The following is an 18,247-nucleotide window of genomic DNA, read 5'->3' on the forward strand; positions in this document are numbered from 1 at the left end:
TAGACAATGACAATATTGACATTTTTGTAACAGAGAAGAGGATGGTAATTAACACTCGATTTTTTAAACCTAAAAGTAGTGCTTCTCTTGCACTGACATTTTATTCATACCACTTCGATTGAAACAGTAAAGGTTAATAAACTTGGGTCTGTGTGAAAGCCACACGTCTAAGCCCTCAAATTCTTTTGGAATTATGTTTCTGTCTGCTAAAGGGGCTGAGATGTTAATTTTTTTGCTACACGGGCTGATGTATGTATTCTAATTATTTTGTAGGTGTCGAATTTTTGGGAAAACTTCGGGTTTACAGGAGTAATTCCAAATACGACCTTAGGTTTTGGGGAGCTGTTGAGCCAAGCGCTTTAGGCTTTAATGGATTAAAGCGGAAGTCAACCCAAACATATTTTTTTCAAGAATATGTTCTATGCAAACCCACTAGTTGAAACAAGGCACTCTGATTGCCGAATGAAGGTTAATCCACTCATTTTTAGCCATCTCTGGGGGTGGCCATTTTGTCACTTCTGTCAACTGAAAATTACATCATAGTTGCTCAGGGCTCAGGTAACCTCACCTGTTTTATGAAGCTGAGCCATAATTGGTCGTTATCTGAGCCCTGAGTAACTGTGATTTCATTTTCAGTCGACAGAAGTGACAAAATGGCCGCCCCCTGAGATGGCTAAAAACAGATGGATTTTGCTGCCTAACTCATATTCCACGAACGCAATATTAATTGGTTGCTGTGTTTCAACCAGTGGGCCTGCTGGGAACATATTCTTGAAAAAAATGTGTTTGGGTCAACTTCCCGCTTTAAAGGGGAAATCAACCTAAACATTTTCTTTCAAGAATATGTTCTCAGCCTGTCAGTACTCAGAATCCAACATGATAATGACCCCAAACACATCTCCAAGACAACCACTGCCTTGCTAAAGAATCTGAGGATAAAGGTGGCGGACTGTCCAGGCATGACTCCAGGCCTTTACCCTATTGAGTTTTGAGGGCGCAATGTCAAAACAAATGTGGAGTAACACAAGGTCTCTAATATATCCACATGATGTCATCATGGAGGGGTGGAGGATTCCATTGTCAAGCTGTGGAAGTCTGGTGAACGGCATCCCCAAAAGGGTTAAGGCGGTGCTGGGAAATGAATAGTGACTACACAAAATTATTGACATTTTTGACATTTTCACTGAGGGCTTAACTCACTTTTGTTGACAGAACATGGTCACGATTACACATGGCTGTGTGTTGACTTATTTTGAGGGGACAGTAAGTTTTACTCCATCATACAAACTGTACACTTACTGCTTTAGATTTGTGGCAGATTGCCATTTCTTCAGCGGTGTCCCATGAAAAGCCAAATAAAAAATGTAGGGGTGTACTAACTTTTATATTGTAATGATGGTATTGATGTTGAATGTGCAAGTCACAAGTATTGTAAAAGCCCTATTTTTGTTCCATGCACAAGTCTATCGTAAGGTGCAGTCTAACTGTGTGTATGGGTGGAGTTTTCTTTCTTTTGATATTTTGCTGGACTCTGAACCGGAAGAATTGGTTGTAACGGGGTGTTTGCGCCTTTGTGTGCCGTTGTAGGAGGGAAGTAGTCTTTTACTGGCCAATCCTAGCGACATCCCTCATTTGAAATCTCGACATTGCAGAAACAGAAATAGGCTTGCTGGGCTTCGTGCATGACATTGCATGACAAGTGAACTGCAAGATCTCCCCTTGCAAATGATGTAGTCGGCCGTGCATGTGACAAGGACCACCTTGCACCCCTGATTGTGTGTCTGCGTGTGACTCTCTGTGGCTCATTCTGTACCGCGATAGTGTATACAGCACTGTATGTGAGTAAGAAAGCCTTAGGCAGTCTTACAGGATGGCAAGGGGTGGTAGCTGCTACCCAAATGCCTTGGCCCCCAGTTGTGACCCCTGGCTGTTGGCAATTGATCTATTAATACTAAATGCTAAATGTTATTATAAATGTTCCTTATATTGTCTCCATAATGTATATAAAAAGTGTGTTTAGAATTTACTCTCACTCCACTTAAAGCGCAAGTAAACCCCAAAAATTCTTTGCAATAATATGTTCTATGCGCCTTCACTAGTCTGAACACGGCCTTCTGATTAATATTGCGTTTGTGGAATATGAGTTAAGCAGCAAAATCCACCCGTTTTTAGCCACCACAGGGGTGGCCATTTTGCCACTTTCTGTCAACTGAAAATGACATCACAGTTGCTCAGGGCTCAGGTAACGACCAACCATGGCTCAGCCATTTTTTACACAAGTTTTAAAATCACTGCATTGGCTGCCCGTGTGTTTCAGGATTGATTTTAAAATGCTTTTATTAGTACAGTGGTGCCTCTACTTACGAACGTCTCTTCAAATTTTCAAGTTATGAAACGCCTCAACAGGAAAATATTGCCTCTAATTACGAAAGAAATTTCAGGATACGAAAGGTAAAAGTATGGGCTGATACGCACAGTATGGGCTGCTACTAGCAGTATGGGCTCTCGCAGCTCCGGAGTTTCCTGAACGCAACATACTCATAGCTGCTCTGCCATTGGCTAGCCTAGCATCTTCCTGGTATCCCATTGGCTAAGAGGGACCTCTACCGCATGTGTCTATGTGTGTAGATAGATACTGTATACATGTAATAGATATGTCTACGCAGCGCCCTTGTCATTCGCCCCTCGGGCCATGAGGTGTTCTGATAAATTTACGTGAATTACAAACGAGGAAAAGAAATAAAGGAGAAAATCGTTTTTTTTGTCCATACAAACAAAGCAAGAGACAATGGGAAAATATGAAAGGAGGATGCGTTTGGTTGATCTCGCCAAAGAATATGAACGTAATGTATCAACAGTCGCCACGTTATTAAATCAGTTCTTTACAAAACGCCAGGCAAAAAACACTTCTGAGAGAGAACATGAACCAAAGAAGGCAAAAAGCGATGAGGACAGCAATTAAAAGGTAAACGACCATAATATTTATTATTTACTCTATCCTTTTTTTTTTTTTTAACACTATGCACAACTCTCATTTATTGTGCAATAATCTAATTGTAACATGTATTTGTTACATGTTTTCATGCATTTTTATGCTTTATAAAACATTTATGTCTCAATATTGGGGGGCTTGGAACGGATTAGGGCATTTACATGGAAAAGGCGTCTCTACTTACCAAATTTTCTACTTAAGAAATTTCTTCCAGAACCAATTAATTTCGTAAGTAGAGGTACCACTGTATTTAAATGTCTTAACGGTCTTGGGCCATCTTATTTATCTGACCTGCTTTTATCATATCAACCCTCGCGCACCTGAGTTCCTCTGGTCGAAGCACAGTATGCCCAAGTACGCCGTGCTGGACATTGCAGAAACAGAAATAGGCTTGCTGGGCTTCGTGCGTTGAACTATTCCAAAGGTGAGAAACAAAACATTGAGCCATTTTGGTCCACAGCGATGGAATAGCCTGCCAGAGGACATCATGTCCGCAAAGACTGTTGATGTTTTAAAAGGAGGCTTAAGACACACCATTTTAGTTTGGCTTTAAATGGTTTCTTTTACTCTTTTAATTTATGTCTAATTTGATCTAATCTTACTGACCTTTATTCTTTTATTGTTTTGTGTTTTTTTTTTTTTTTTAACTTGTTTGTTCTGTTGGTCTTTTAGCTTTTAGCTCCAATGATTCCTCAAGGGCGGCCTCTGCGCTGGGAGCTGTGGCTGGCCTTCTCACGGGGCGTCCTCCTGGAGACTCTTTAGGCCCGGGTGACCGGGGCCCTCAGCACAATGTGTAGGATCTACCCTGGTCAATCTGGGCCGGGGGTCTCTGTGATAGTGACGCTCCCTTTGGCCGTGGGCTGTCATTCCTCTCCGCATGGATCAGCTCCCTTGGGTGCTTTTTCCTCATATGGTTTCTCTGTGCCTTGCCATGTCCCTTTTTTAAAAATTATTTATTTTTAGTATTATTATACAGGTCCTCAGGTCGTGTGTGGGTGTTTTGTGTGTGTGAGCGCAGGCGTGCTTGTGGGGATAAAGGTAGATGTCTTTCGAAATGTTAGGAAGAAGCGGGTGGGTTTTCTTTTTATTCTGTATTTTGGATGTTTTTCACAGCATTTTGAATTTCATTTCTATGTATGAAAAGTTCAATATAATTAAAATGTGATTGGATTTGATTCGATTTAAAAGAAAACAACCAACAAACAAAAGAAACAAATCAAACAAAGCTGTGATGTTCAATCAAGGTCTATGATAAATCAGTGAGGTATTGCGGCATACAAAACTTTTCCAACTATTTGCTGGTTTCAAAGTATTTATTTACAGATTAAATCTACAATAAACATTTGAAAATTCAAAAGGGATTTGGAAATTCTCATTTTGTGTACATAAAATGTGCCAATTAGCAGCACAAGAATCTCATAAAATATATGATCACAACAACAAAAACACAATTACAACATACTCATCTTGTTACTATATCTTTTTGACCAACAGCGACGGCAGTTATTAAAGTTCCTCAGAAAGAGCATGTGGCACAGGAACAACACCGATGACGTCATGACAGGCTCGCGCCAACAGTGCATTGTGGGTCGAACCCAAGATGGCTGCGCCCTTGCAGGAGTGCTGATGAAGTGGTTCTGCGGTGAAGTTGTCTGGCTTGTGTGTGATTTTCGTGAAATCACGTGCACGAAACTACCTGATAGCAACCCGACTTGTGGCAGAGGACCATACGAGCCGAGTCGTCGTTAAGTGTGTGCGGTGGCTCGCGTGGCTGTGGCAGACTGTCCGTGTGAAGATGGGCCTCGTCTCCAGCCCCTTCCCATAGCGAAGAGCCGTGGGGAGAAGAGCCACAGATTCCCCTGCAAACACGCACCCGTTCAACTTGGATTTGACGGTTTTGACATATTGTACAGACTGTGGACTCTGTCTTACAATTTTCTCACCGGAATTGTTTGTGCGACGGTATCTGTCATCGTCCGCAGACGAAGAGCTTCACCAGCCCGGCTAGATCGTCCCTCCACACCGAGGTCTGCACAAATCTGCACGCTTCGTGCTCAATTCTGCACTTCTCTGTCTTTTTGTTGTGCGGCAAACCTCGCCGATTTAGTGGCAGAAAGAGCTGTCAACTGAAGCTTGCTAACGTAGCTAACATATGCCTAGCCGGCCGGCAGGCATTCCCACCTGTGAAACTCATGGCAGCGTTGACTTCACGTTTAAACCCTATTTCACTTTGCCAAAGTCACCTTAAGCATTTTATTTTATTTATTCCTATTTACCAAAGTATGGTTGAAAACAAATGTGTGTGTGTGTGGAAACAGTGCTGCTACAATGAACAAAGTCAGCATCCAGCTAAACACACTGTTAAATCGGTTTGATTCTAGGTGTGTTTTGGCCAGTTACAGCCTGCTTCGCTCGTGCAATTCATTCACAATAAGACAAAATGTTTTCTTTTGGGGCATTCTGAATTGAGGAAAATTCAAAAATTCAAAATAATGTGCATTAGTTTCTAGGGTTTGGCATTGTTTGAATTTGGACGATTCTGGTTCCGACTCTGTTTCGTCGATTTGATTCCGGTTCATATTGATTCTCAATTCAGATTATTTAAAAACAAAACACACACAAAAAAAAAAACAATGGAACAAATGAATAAACTGAGAGATTTTTGGGATGAAATTGCAAGAATTTAAAAGTGAACTTTTTTTCTGTTTGTGAACTCTTTCTATGAGTTATTTTTAACCAAAATATTGATACCAAACCTATGAACTTGAATTTTTCACTAGAGTGCTTTATTTTGTAGAACGTCAAGAAGATACAATAATGCAGCAGTACTTAAATACTTTAATAATAATATTTAAAGCATGCTATTGAACACCCATTGATGATGGGCATAAGTGTTGTTTTTCTTTAGAGAGAAACAGCAAACATCATTTCTTCTTTATGTACATTACCGGTCGTTACTCGGGTTTGGCACCGTTTGAATTTGGACGATTCCGGTTCTGACTCCGTTTCTTCGGTTTGATTCTGGTTCAAAATGATTTGATTCCGGTTCAAAATGATTCTCAATCACGATTATTTAACAACCCCCAACCCCAATATTTAATGAATGACGCTTTGAACTAAGCAGACAATTGCCTTTAAAAAAAAAAACAGACTTAACGAAGTTCAGTGAAGCTCAGTCACACCTTGCACACAGCCGAGGCGGCCTGGCCGACTCCACGAAGGCCGACTGCCGCCACTGCGGGGTCCCAGCAGGCACTGCAGCTGAGGAATTCTGCGGGAAGGGCCTAGAGCGTGTCCAGAGTCGCCGCCTTCGGGCCCTACACTGCAGGCATATCTGATTCCAATCAGATTCCTCCTCAAATATGATTTTTAGGGCTGTCTTAGTTGTTCCAAAAGTCCCTCATAAATCTCCTTGTACTGAAAGAATTTCTTATTGTGTATGCACGTTGTGCACAAATTGTTGCATACGCACAGTTATTAAACAAGGCCCTGTTACATACAGTTGTTCTTTATACTGAACAATCCCAGCAGCAGGTTTAATGTAAAAATGTATAAGTCTTGTACTTGTTTATATTTTTTTGTTCCACGAAAGAGACTGTTGAATACAGTATTGTTCAGATACAGAGAGTCCTCATGTTACGAACGAGTTCCCTTCCTACACTGGCGATGTAACACGAATTTCCGCGTATGTCGGATTTCACCGTTAGTCGAAATTTATGTCAAAATACTTTGTATATATAAAAAAAAAAAAAAATACATTAAAATAAAAAGCATAAGATGCTGTACTTAGCATTACTGCTGAGAAGTGGATGGAGGAGGAGTAGAAGAGGAGGGCGAAAAAGGCAAATATGCTTTTTATTTTGATAATAAAGTAAGTTAGTATGTAAAAGGAGAACTAGTTTGTTCTGTTGCAATTTGTTTATGGTAGAATATTAAGATAACTAGCTGGTTCTGATATCAATGCTGTTTTTTTTTTTTTTTACATTTTGGAGTCAGTAAAGCTGAGTTAGTTTTAAAATAAAATCCAATTAAATTTATATTGTTTATTTGGACTTACCTTTAATTAGTATAGATTTATTTACAGAAAAGCCACTGTTACAGTATTAATCAATCAATCAATCAATCAATTAATCAATCAATCAATCAAATTTATTTATATAGCACTTTTCATACAAAAAAATGCAACTCAAAGTGCTGTCCCGTGTCCAATAAAAATGTCCAAAACACAACATAAAAAGAAGACACGCAACCGCCCCCCCTCCCGACAAACCCAAAGAAATATATCTGCCAGTACATCAGCACTCGCACATACACACACATACCACACACACACACACAAAGCACACAACCTGATAAACTGTGTAAAAAGACATGACAAGGTACAGAGAGACCATATGAGGAAAGGTTATCCAAGGGGGGCTCATTCACGCTAAGGGGAATGACAGCCCACGGGCCACGGGGAGTGCCACAAAGTATCGAAATATCGTATCAAAATTGCCTTTATCGTATTGAATTGAATTGTTCAAAAACAGATGTATCGCTTTGTGTCGTCGTTAGACTTCGATATCGGTCAAAAATCGTATTGTTACACCCCTAGTGTTTAACAAATTGAATTGTTTATTGGAGACTGCACACTACAGTATTTATTTTGCCATTGTAGTCAGTTCAGTTGGTCTGAAGTGGTTGTTCAAATAGAGTGGTAACCGAAGTTACGAACTTAGCTCCAATATAATAAATACTGTACATATCATACATACTGTCAAACTTTTTTGCTACATTGATCAGAAGTCTAGGCGGCCTAGAATTGTGATTGGAAGAAGTGTGTGTGGAAGCGGAACTTCCCACTGCACACACCGGCCGTGGTGGAGACATCGTTTTATATGTTTTTTAGGGTGTTTACAGCCAACAGTAACCTTTAAGTCATTCTGAGGTCTAATTAAGAAGAAAAAGAAAACAAACAGCACAGCTATTGCAATGAGTTTATGCAAGGAGGCAATGATGGTTAAATAGCGCGAGGAGCACAACACACATCCGTCCGCTCTCCCCAAATTTTGTGCATAACCTGAAAAGTTTGTAAAAAGGGTCGTTCATAACTTGAGGTTCCTGTGTGATACCTACTGTAGCTGAGCATTGTACTAAGTTGAATGAGGCTTGCTGTGTAAGGTTGATACGTTCTCCCCCCTTCCTGCTTGGGTCCTCCTCCTTTTGACCACAGTCTAAATACTTGTACATTTGGTTGAGATGCCCTTCAGCAAGGCACTAAATCTCCCAAACTCCCCAGGAGTGTGACACCGTTGAGCTGCCCCCTCACTTCCTCTATCATCTGGCCCGAGTCATCCAGGAGAGTCTCCAACATTCCTCTGACCCTGAACTGGAGAAGCTTAAAATGGAAGGATAGAATGTTAGTTTACTAGTCCAGCTGTGCTACAGCATGTGTGTTACTGACATAAATATGTTCTCTCCTGTAGGGTCCTGATGAAAATGGATGCAGACTTGCTACATTCACCAGCTGTGGGCTTTGCTGAAGAGGAGGCCGACATGAATGACTGGGAGCTGCCCCTGGCCTTCATGAAGAAACGGCACTCTGAGAAGATTGAGGGATCTAAGGCCCTTGCACAGAGCTGGAGGATGAAGGACAGGGTAAATATCGACTTTGGTCCCCTACAAAATCTGTACTGTGCTCTGACGTGTGCCTGCATGGCCACCTTGTCCTGTCGGCTTTTAGGGCTGCACAATATATAGAAAAAATATCGTTAGCACGATATTGGCCCATGCAATATGCATATCGACATGCAATAATTTTCTTCTGGAATTGTATGCCTTTATATGAATTTGACCAGTCAGTCGCAAACTTAAATGTCATCGCCATCTCGTTGTTGAACATTGTCTAGGGTAATTACATTTAATTCTCTAAAGAGGCATTGAGCTTGCTCATTTTGATTTAAAATGTAATGCTTTTATTAGATAATAAAACATTAATTTCTTTAGGTACATGTTAAATATCGCAATAATATCGATATCGCCATAGTCAATATCCATATCGCATATTGCATGTTTTTCCTATATCATGCAACCCTACTTTGCATATAAAATTGGTCCGGGGGTTTCTTCGCAAAGTATGGTAGAGTAGTGGCTAGCCTGAGTGCCTGCCAGTCAAGAGGTCTTGGGTTCAAATTTCGGGTCAGGCCTTGCTTCCTGTGCGAGTTTTCTCTGGGTACTCCTGCTCCCTTCCGCTCGTATTTTATAAACATGCGGGTGAGGTTTATTTAAGACTCTAAATTGCCTGAATATGATTGGATGGATGGATGTTTCTTATATGGCCTAAAAATAGAATCTTAATTCGTTAATTCGATATCAATATGTATCGCGATTGACACGTGATCGATATCGTAAAGAATTAAAATGAAATTCGAAATTCCAATAAAAATGGCGTCCAATGTAACGAAAATACACACATCAGAGTTAAATAATCCAAGGCACACCCTTCTGCTTGGACAACCCATTCTAAATCAATTCCAAGTAAGGCACCATAGCTGTCCATCCAAGGGCAAAAGCATCTTTCGTCATTCGGAGCCTCGCGGTCATCTGCTCCATGATATAAACGTGTCTCAGTCTCTGCCTCCTCCGTATTATCATCAGTGCAGTAATAGTCCTCCAATTCAGTTATCATTTTCTTGGCAATCAATAAGAGAATTCATAAAATATGCCTGTTTTAAATCATATCTATCCTTTGTCACATCTCCAAGCAGGTACACCACTGATCCAAAGGAACAATTACATCAACAATATTTTCCATTTCTTCAACATTTTTCCAAAATGCTTCAATCAGCGGACAGTCCCAAAAGATATATACGTAGTCATCAAATCTTCCACAATTCCTCCAGTGCCTGTCACTCAAGGGTGCCTTTACAAATGTAGCAATCTTAAAGTGTTAGGTGTATTGAATACCTAATTTTTAATTTCCAAATAAAACACTTTCTATAATTGACTCCTCAATTGTTTGTGACTGTTCCTACACAACTCTTCCCACACCTCATCCTGAATTATCCTTCGGTATTCAGTTCCAATTTCCACCTTTCCTTGATATTTATGATTTATGATTTAATAATTTATTATCTTAAGCCCCCTTATGGCCCATTTTCGGAATCCACCATCCCACAATGCTGGGCAGAGTTCTCGGTTGTCCGTAATCAGCATGCATCTTGACATTGTTTCTGTAGAGGTGCTGGTTGCGAAAAGATTAGGTGACAGTGCATCCACCCTGTCTCATACTCACCTTGAAAAAATCGGAGCACTGACCATTGACACTCACTTTTGATTTAGGGTTTTGCTAAAGCAGATCAATCCACTTGGTAAATCTTTCTCCAAAGCCTGTTTCTAATAGTGTATACCTGAGAAAGTGTCGGCCCACTGTTTTGAATGCCTTTCATGCATCAATCCTGAGAAATATTGAAGGCTATGTGTCTTTTTGTTGCTATTGACAGTATATTTAAGACTCTCCTTATAATTCTTTTTTCATTGGCGCTCTATAATAAATCCTGTTTGATCTGATTTGATTAACTTCTAAATGTGTTTTTGTTTTCTGGCTGCTATGATTGACGTCAATATCTTAAAGTCAACACACAGTAGACTTACGGTACGATAACTGGGACATTAAAAGAGCCCCTACCCTCTTGGACCATGATAATTGCTTCCAACAATAGATCCGGTGGTTCTCCTGACTTCAAAACATAATTGTACACTCCACAACGCAAGGGTGTGAGGTCACTCTCAAACACTTTAGTGTTGTCTGCCGAAACAATCTATCCCCAATGTTTTATTTATTTATTTTTAAATTTAGCTATGGCACCTTTGATCTCACCTCCTCTAATTGGCTCTACTAATTCTGTTGCTCCCTTGTCTGTCAGTATAGTCATTTTCAGGGGATTTGGAAATCTATTAATGTCAATTTCTTAGATTCCTGGGCCAAACCTTTATATATTTGTTCACAATATTTCGCAAATGCCTGTGATATCTCTTTTGGGTGTATCTGAATCTTACTGTTTTCTGGGTGTCTCATTTTAGGGACCATCCGATTAGATTGCACCTTCCAAAGTTGGAAGGCCAGCAATCTACTTGCCTTATTTCCCATTTCATAGTATTTTCTGCTTAAAAACCTGAGGGTCCTCTCGGCTTTATATGTCAACATCGCATCCAATTTCAACCTGACCTCTTTCAACTTTTTGAGTGTCTCCTCTTTCTTATTTCTTTTATGTTTCTTTTCCAATTGTTCAGTTTCATTCTCCAATTCAAGTTATTTAACTAGCCTCTGTTTCTTGAGTCGGGATCCCTGAGATATAATCTTCCATCTCACTGCGGCCTTCCTCCATCCCATAGCATTTAGGGAGAAACGGTGTCATTGTTATTCATGGAAATGTACTCAGTCATGGCTGATTTAAGTTCCTGTTTCATATGAGCATCTTTTAGTAAAGAAACATTAAGTCTCCAATAGTACTATCACCCCTTAAATTAATTTCCTTACTAACTGGGCTATGAGAAATTGTTATTGATCCTATTGTAATGTTTCTTACCTCGTATATGTGGGGTTATTAAATTAAAAAGTAGTCTATTCTCAAATAACTTGTGACAAGAATGTGAAATTTTTGTCTCTTGGATGGAATTGTCACCAGACATTCACCAAACCCAAGTCCCCCATATCATTTAATTAAGATTTTGACATTCTGGATTGGGTTTTCATCATTAATTGGGTAATCTAATTTGTTATATAGAGTACAATTAAACTCTCCTCCAATAAGAATGACACCATCTCCTCTCTCTGCCAAACGGGCTTCAATGTTTTTGATGAAGTGTGGACAATCTTCATTTGGTGTGTATATATTAAGGATAGCTATTTTCTGTCTTGCAATTGTTCCAACAACCATCACATAATGGCCCTCTCTGTATCTTGAAAAGTTTTTTTCATTATTCTACTATACAGATTTGTTAAAGAGGATAACCACTCCTTTTATCTTCCTCCAATATGTAAACTTGTTCCACCCACTCCCTCCTTAAGTTTTTGTGTTCCGGTTCGGATAAATGTGTTTCTAAGATCAGAGCCACAGAAGATTGCATTGACTTCAACTGCTCTAAGATATAAGGTGATTGGGTTATTCCTTTAGTATTGCAACTAACAAAATTTAAGAGTGTTGTTGTCTCCAAATTGTATGAAAATGTACATCTGCATACAGAGGAACATATGTTTGAAAGGCAATTTTTTTACATAATTGTACGCATTTAGAAAATCTATAATCAACAAAACAACAAAATGTGTCAAGGGGAATCCAAACAAACAAACAAACAAAGATCAAGATTAAATTGAACTTCTAACCTGCTAACGCAACACACCTCAGACTCAGTCCAAACTGTTCGGTCCCCTGTATTGGTGGGGAAGATCGGCGTGACCAATCCTCTCCATGGAAAAACACAAGCGCGAGAAAAAAACGATATTATACTTAAATGTGAGAAAAGTCTAAACAAATATAAACCACTCATGGTAAGGAAAAGAAAAACGGCATCCATAGCCGGTCTCCATCCGGACTCAACATATGCTGTGCTATTCAGTGACATTTATTATTACAACAGTGGCTTAACGTTGCCTATGCAATGACTCTTTCTTTTTTTAATTTTTAAAAAAATATTTACATTTTTTGCTTCCTTTACAAATACATGTACACAGGTCTGTGTTATTCACAGGATTTTACGGTAGTACAACAGGATTTTATTGTGAATGATAATGTGATTTATTACAGTTTGATTCATATGACCTAACTGGTTGCCTCTATTGGCTGTTGTAGAACTCAAAAGAAAACAAATTGGTAAATCAATAAGTCTTTCCCACTACAACCTCTGTACCTTTGAAGTGGTTTGTTGTGGTTATGGTTAGATATCCTCACAAGAAATAAGTATTTTGTAGTTGTGTGCATTTCATGCAGCCATGCCTTTTCCTTTTTAACTATACTTATATCTTCATTGCTGGACACTATAATCGTCTGGACTTAAGTAAAATCGAATTACAGTACAAACTCATTCTAGGGATTTTTCACTGCATTTTCAACATCCTCACAAACATAGTCGATCAGCAGGACTTCCGTGGATTGTTGTCCTGTCTGGCAGAAGAAGGAGCTGGCGAGCCGAGCTATGGCGAAGCTAATTGCTAATAGTGAGGATAAGTCGTTCAGAAAATGGATGGATGGATGGATGGATGGATGGATAGCAAACACTATGACACTCTGTCCGACTGTACTTGTCGGAATATAAACGGCCACGGGTCGTTGAAGTGCAGCTGTGGTGAGTGAAATTTTTAATCATTTGTTTTTACCTTGAAAATGTCTTCACATAGGCCTGTCATGGTAATTACTATATCGACTTAGCGTTCGATGAGAAAAAGTGGACATAGTTTGTTAGTTTACAGGGTGACAAACCTAACACCATGAGATGCCTGTTGAGGATGCAAAGGGTCCCAGCAGCGCAGGTGACAAACCTAAGACCTTGAGATGCCTGTTGCGGATGAAAAGGGCCCCAGCAGCACGGATGTTCCCAAGGATACCATCACAGGTCACATTCCGCATTACCATTTTTTAGTGTAGTTCTTGCAGTTGCAGCTTTAGGGAAACATCTCTGATGTTCACTTCACCACTATTAAGGCCGTGGGGAGAGGCCCAATAGAGGTGGTGAAAGACCCACAAACATCTGTGAAAGAACTGATGACAGCACGGAAAGATGGCACGCAATAGTGGGGCTAGCACCCCTGAGCACTGCACATGAAAGCGACGAGTTCCGAACAAAGACAATACCCCCAGGCAGACCGAGGAAAGGGTAGGACAATCTGCCAATTCGGACGGCACAAACGGCTAAAGACACGGACAGTAGTAAAAGGATCTTAAAAATGGACTTGGAAAGGCAAGGCAGTTTTATTTATATGGCACATTTCATACACAAGGCAACTCATTGTGCTTCACACAATGAAAGACACAACACCTAAAAAACATTTACAAACACAACAGTTAACAAGGATCAAAAGCAAAGAAGAGAAAACAAAAGTAGCTTACAAAAAATACTGGAATGTACGTTGACAAAATTTAAACACATTAACAGAAAACTTTAAAAACATTAAAGAGTAAATTAAAGAAATAAAAGTTTTCTTCAAATTCCTCCATAATTTTACCTTTTTGTCTTGGGGGTAAATTAGGCAGGGAGATTATTGTTGTATAAATGATTACACCAATAATCTTCGGATCACCTTTTACTAAAAGACTGTGATGTTCAAGTGAATTAAAATCACCCAATAAAATGTATTTACACTGACAATGATTAAAAAATGCCAGCAACTCCACCACCTTTGTTGCCACTGCGACATTTGTTCAGGAAACTAAAATTCTTTGGTGTTGCCTCATTCATAAGTGTTTTGGCAACCTTCTGTTAGTCATGTTTTGCTGAGGAGAAATAAGTCAAGATCATAAGTCATGATGTCATTAATCAATAGTGCTTTGTTTACTAGCGATGGAAGTGATGTCAGTTTGAATCCAATATTGACAAGCTTGTTCATCTTGACGGTGAAGTGGGAGGGAGTCGTTCATAGGCGATTGATTTTGTGCAGTTTGGGGTGAGTTGTCGTTCGGGGGCGATGTACAGTCCAGGGGTGTGTCCGGTGGGGGTGTTTGGCATTGTGAAGGTGGCTCCAAAGTTTGGGTTGAATGTAAGGGTAGATGTGGCCCAGAAGTTTGGGCCGGTGAGGAAAAATCAATCTGTTCTGGAGGGAGGGATGTGGGTTATTGAGTTTCAATGTGTGCTTGTTGGTCCTTAGCATCTCATCTTATCTGTTGTTGTGGTTAAACGTGGCCTTTGTTTTGGGAATGTGGCGCCCTATGACGCACACTTTGGACAGTGTTGACAGTCAGTAGTTTGCTGCCCTGCTTAGTAAGATAAATCCCATTGCGTTGGAAAAGATGATGACCCCAAAATTGGAAAAACTGTCAATAAAATTCACAGAATGAGAAGCACGGATGCTTCTCAGCCATCTTGACAGCGACATTATACAGCTGAAACGCTCATCCCCTTGCCGGACTGTAAGAAGAGGTCTGCTTAAAAATACCTCTGCGTTCAGAGATTGCATTTTTTGTAGGTCAACAAAGTCTTGCTTCAGTATCTTTGACTGTTTTTTAACACATCAAATGCTCCTGTGTGAATTATAAGCGTAAATATCAGAAACCGTGTCATTAGTAAAACACAGAACCTATGCCGTTTGATGCCAAATAAGCCTTTGTCGCCTATTATCAGAGTTTGTGGCCCAGTAGCTGATCTCATTTGTTGAGAGGGTCCACTTTCATACCTTTCATTGGTGCTGTGATCCTCCAAAGCTTGCTGGTCAAGATGACATAGGGCAAACGTGTTTCTCAGTTCGATGCCTGTGTTTTGTTTTCGTTGTCCGTAAGATGGTTTACTTTTTCTTGCTGGTACCAAAGTCCAAGACCAATTTCTTGTTGTTGATGCGACCTCTTGCATGAGAACAATTTGTTCGTGGTTAGGTCTGACTGTTGGGCGAAAAGTCCTCACTTTTGGCTTTGATCCCAGAAAATTCCAGGGAGTGCTGGTGGAAAGGGGGTGGAAAGAGAAGGCAGAAGCCAAAAGCAGATGTAACATCTGAGATGCTTGTTTAAGAACTAGTGTGGCATGAAAATCTACAAAGGCAGAGAGATGCGTCAGCAATGCAGAGCACCTGAGTTTATGCAGAGAAACCTCTCTGAGTTTGTCAAAGTTGTTCATCAGTCGGTGGAGGAGTATCAGGGCCAAGAGCCAAACCACAGTGCCCCAGACCTCCCTGCTCAATTTACTCAGAGCACAGGAAGAATTAGCGGACCTCATAGTACCATGGACTTCAAGAGGAGGCCTGAACTTGCAACCATCAACAGACCACAGATGGGCTCAGCTGGATGAGGATGTGAATGTTATCCAAGAGAACAATCTGAATGGCAGTGCAGCTAAGAAGATCAAGACCTGAGTCAAAGTTGTATACCAAGCATGCCCTGATACTTTTGGTATCCTCTTTTTTTTTCTTGTAAAAAGAGACATGCTTCCCAGGCCAACTCAGGCATGTATGAGGGAATACCCACAAATCTTGAGGGGCATTGTGCTCCCAGCACCTTTTACCATTTCTAACTGACAACACTGGCTCGTTTGCATTCTGAAGGGTGATTGGAAGTTGGGTCTCAGCTCGTCGCAGACAGCTATCCCTCACAGCGAGCCGGCAGCAGGCCAATACTCTGAGCAGAGTGAAAAGGGGAGATGCAGCGGAATCGAGAAACGTTACACGAGAAACAAGTTGATATATTTTATATTTGAGGGGGCAATCAAGACATTAAGACAGTAAAAAGTGGAGTGGAGCAGCGAGGCATGAAATAATAAAAATATGTGAAATATAATACATTTGGGGGTTTTTATTTTGGGGGGGCACAACATTTACTTGAGGGGGCGAGTTCTCTCTTGCCCCTGCCTAGACTCGGCCTTGCTTGCAAATCTCCACTGCACTTTGTGGAAGAAGAAACTGGAACCCAGCCTCTTTGCTCTAGTAGAAGGCTGCTTTGTAATAAAAAAGGCAAACTCCAAGGGTCTCGAGCAGTTTTGAGAGATTTTGCTTCTGGATGTGGAGGGGAAATATTCAGGTATTTGCTGGCCAACGAGTTCATCGATCCCAGTGTCGAAAAGGGAGGAATACCAAGGTATTCTGGCTGTCTCTAGCATACATCAGTGATTAGCGAGGTCATTAAGGAAGCCAAGACCAAGCATAACACTCTCTCCATCTCTCTGGCTGGACCTTGCGATTGCCAATCCAAGTGTTCCACATCAGCTGATCCAGAAGGCATTGGAGCACTACCAGGTTCCATCGGAGGTAGTGAAGGTCATAATATTGCATGTGGATGCACTATGGATGAGGTTCACCATGGGTAGTAGTGTTACAACCAAATAGTAAAGACTTGAGAAGGGCATCATAATAAGGTGCACGATTTTCACACTTTTCAAAGCAACTATGAATTTGCTGCTCTGGGCAGAGGGAACGCAGGGCAGAGGCCCGAAAGATGAGGACGGTACAAGACACCCGCCCTCTCAAGCTTTCATGGATGACGTGACAGTAATGACCCTATCAATCCAGAGAAAACAGTGGATTCTCGGGGCACTGGAAAAGATAGAAATGTGATCACGTCTTCAAATCAAATCTGAAAAGTCAAACAGCCTAAGTGTTGAGAAGGGGAAGCTAACAAGAAACATCTTTAGAATCCCAGGCACAGAGATGCCAGCAATCCAACATCAGTGTATTCGATGCCTGGGAAAACATTTTGACAGATCCCGAAAGGACAGTAGCAATTTCACAAGCACCAAGGCCCAAATCTTCACCTGGCTCAAGGCAATGAGTAGTCAACTTCTTGGGAGGTTTGAAGTTTGATGCTTCCATGATGGTATCATACTTGACTACAATGGCCCTTTCTGCTCTATGACTTTCCCATATCGCAAGTGGAAGGAATGGAAAGGTTGTGTAGCAAATCTTTGTGGAGATGGCTGGCTCCATCTTTCAGTGCAGTCAACTTGTATCGCAAAACCTTCAAAAGTCACTGGCAAGTGAAGTTTGTAAGATGGTAAAGTGAGACAAACGAGCAAGCACACTGGCAGGATTCAACCTAGGTCGAATGTGGGAGAAAGTGGAAGCCCCGGCATGTTTTGAAGGAAGCCAAATCCTACTGGAAACGCCAAGAAATTGTGGGTGTTGTATGCCAGGTACGCATCGGTCTTGTAGATTGCAACAATAGCAGGTAGAGCAGGGCCGATGCCAAAGTTAGAAGAGGCTTTGAGGTGCAAAGAGTCCATGAAGCCGTGGAGGAAGACTGCCAGGTGAAAGTGATCAGATTTGCCAGACATGTTGCCCACCCTAAGCAATTTGAAGATGTGGGGCTAAGAGAAAAATCCATCCTCCAACCAGTGTGACGCAGCTTCATGCACACTGAATCTTTTCTTAACTGGTTGCCCGAAGGCCCTGGTAGAGGAGCGCCACAGATGGAGGCCTCACAGAGAAGGTCCTCACAGAGATCACAAACTGGTTAGAGCAGCAGCGATTCAAAGCCAACAGGGAGCAGGTGCAACAGCCCAAAGCCATATAGCCTTTGTGAAGGAGACAAGGCCCTTCAGACCAGCGTAGTGACCAAAAGCTTTCCTTTCATCTTGCAACAA

At 40.9% G+C, this 18,247-nt stretch overlaps 1 protein-coding gene across 6 annotated transcripts in view; it reads left to right on the forward strand.

Moving 5' to 3' along the window:
• The first annotated feature begins 4,540 nt into the window (after positions 1-4,540).
• The window catches only part of rptor (regulatory associated protein of MTOR, complex 1), a 167,114-nt gene continuing 153,407 nt past the window's right edge, over positions 4,541-18,247 (forward strand). For all 6 annotated transcript variants that reach the window (XM_086033595.1, XM_086033597.1, XM_086033596.1 and 3 more), the window contains exons 1-2: positions 4,541-5,019; positions 8,461-8,632. In XM_086033595.1, coding sequence (XP_085889721.1) covers positions 8,468-8,632 — 165 coding nt within the window. In that variant the 5' untranslated portion in view covers positions 4,541-5,019; positions 8,461-8,467. The remainder of the gene's footprint in view (positions 5,020-8,460; positions 8,633-18,247) is intronic.

The sequence above is a fragment of the Filicampus tigris genome, chromosome 6, assembly GCF_054856515.1.
Source record: "Filicampus tigris isolate MCC_2025a chromosome 6, RoL_Ftig_1.0, whole genome shotgun sequence".
Taxonomy (NCBI): domain Eukaryota; kingdom Metazoa; phylum Chordata; class Actinopteri; order Syngnathiformes; family Syngnathidae; genus Filicampus; species Filicampus tigris.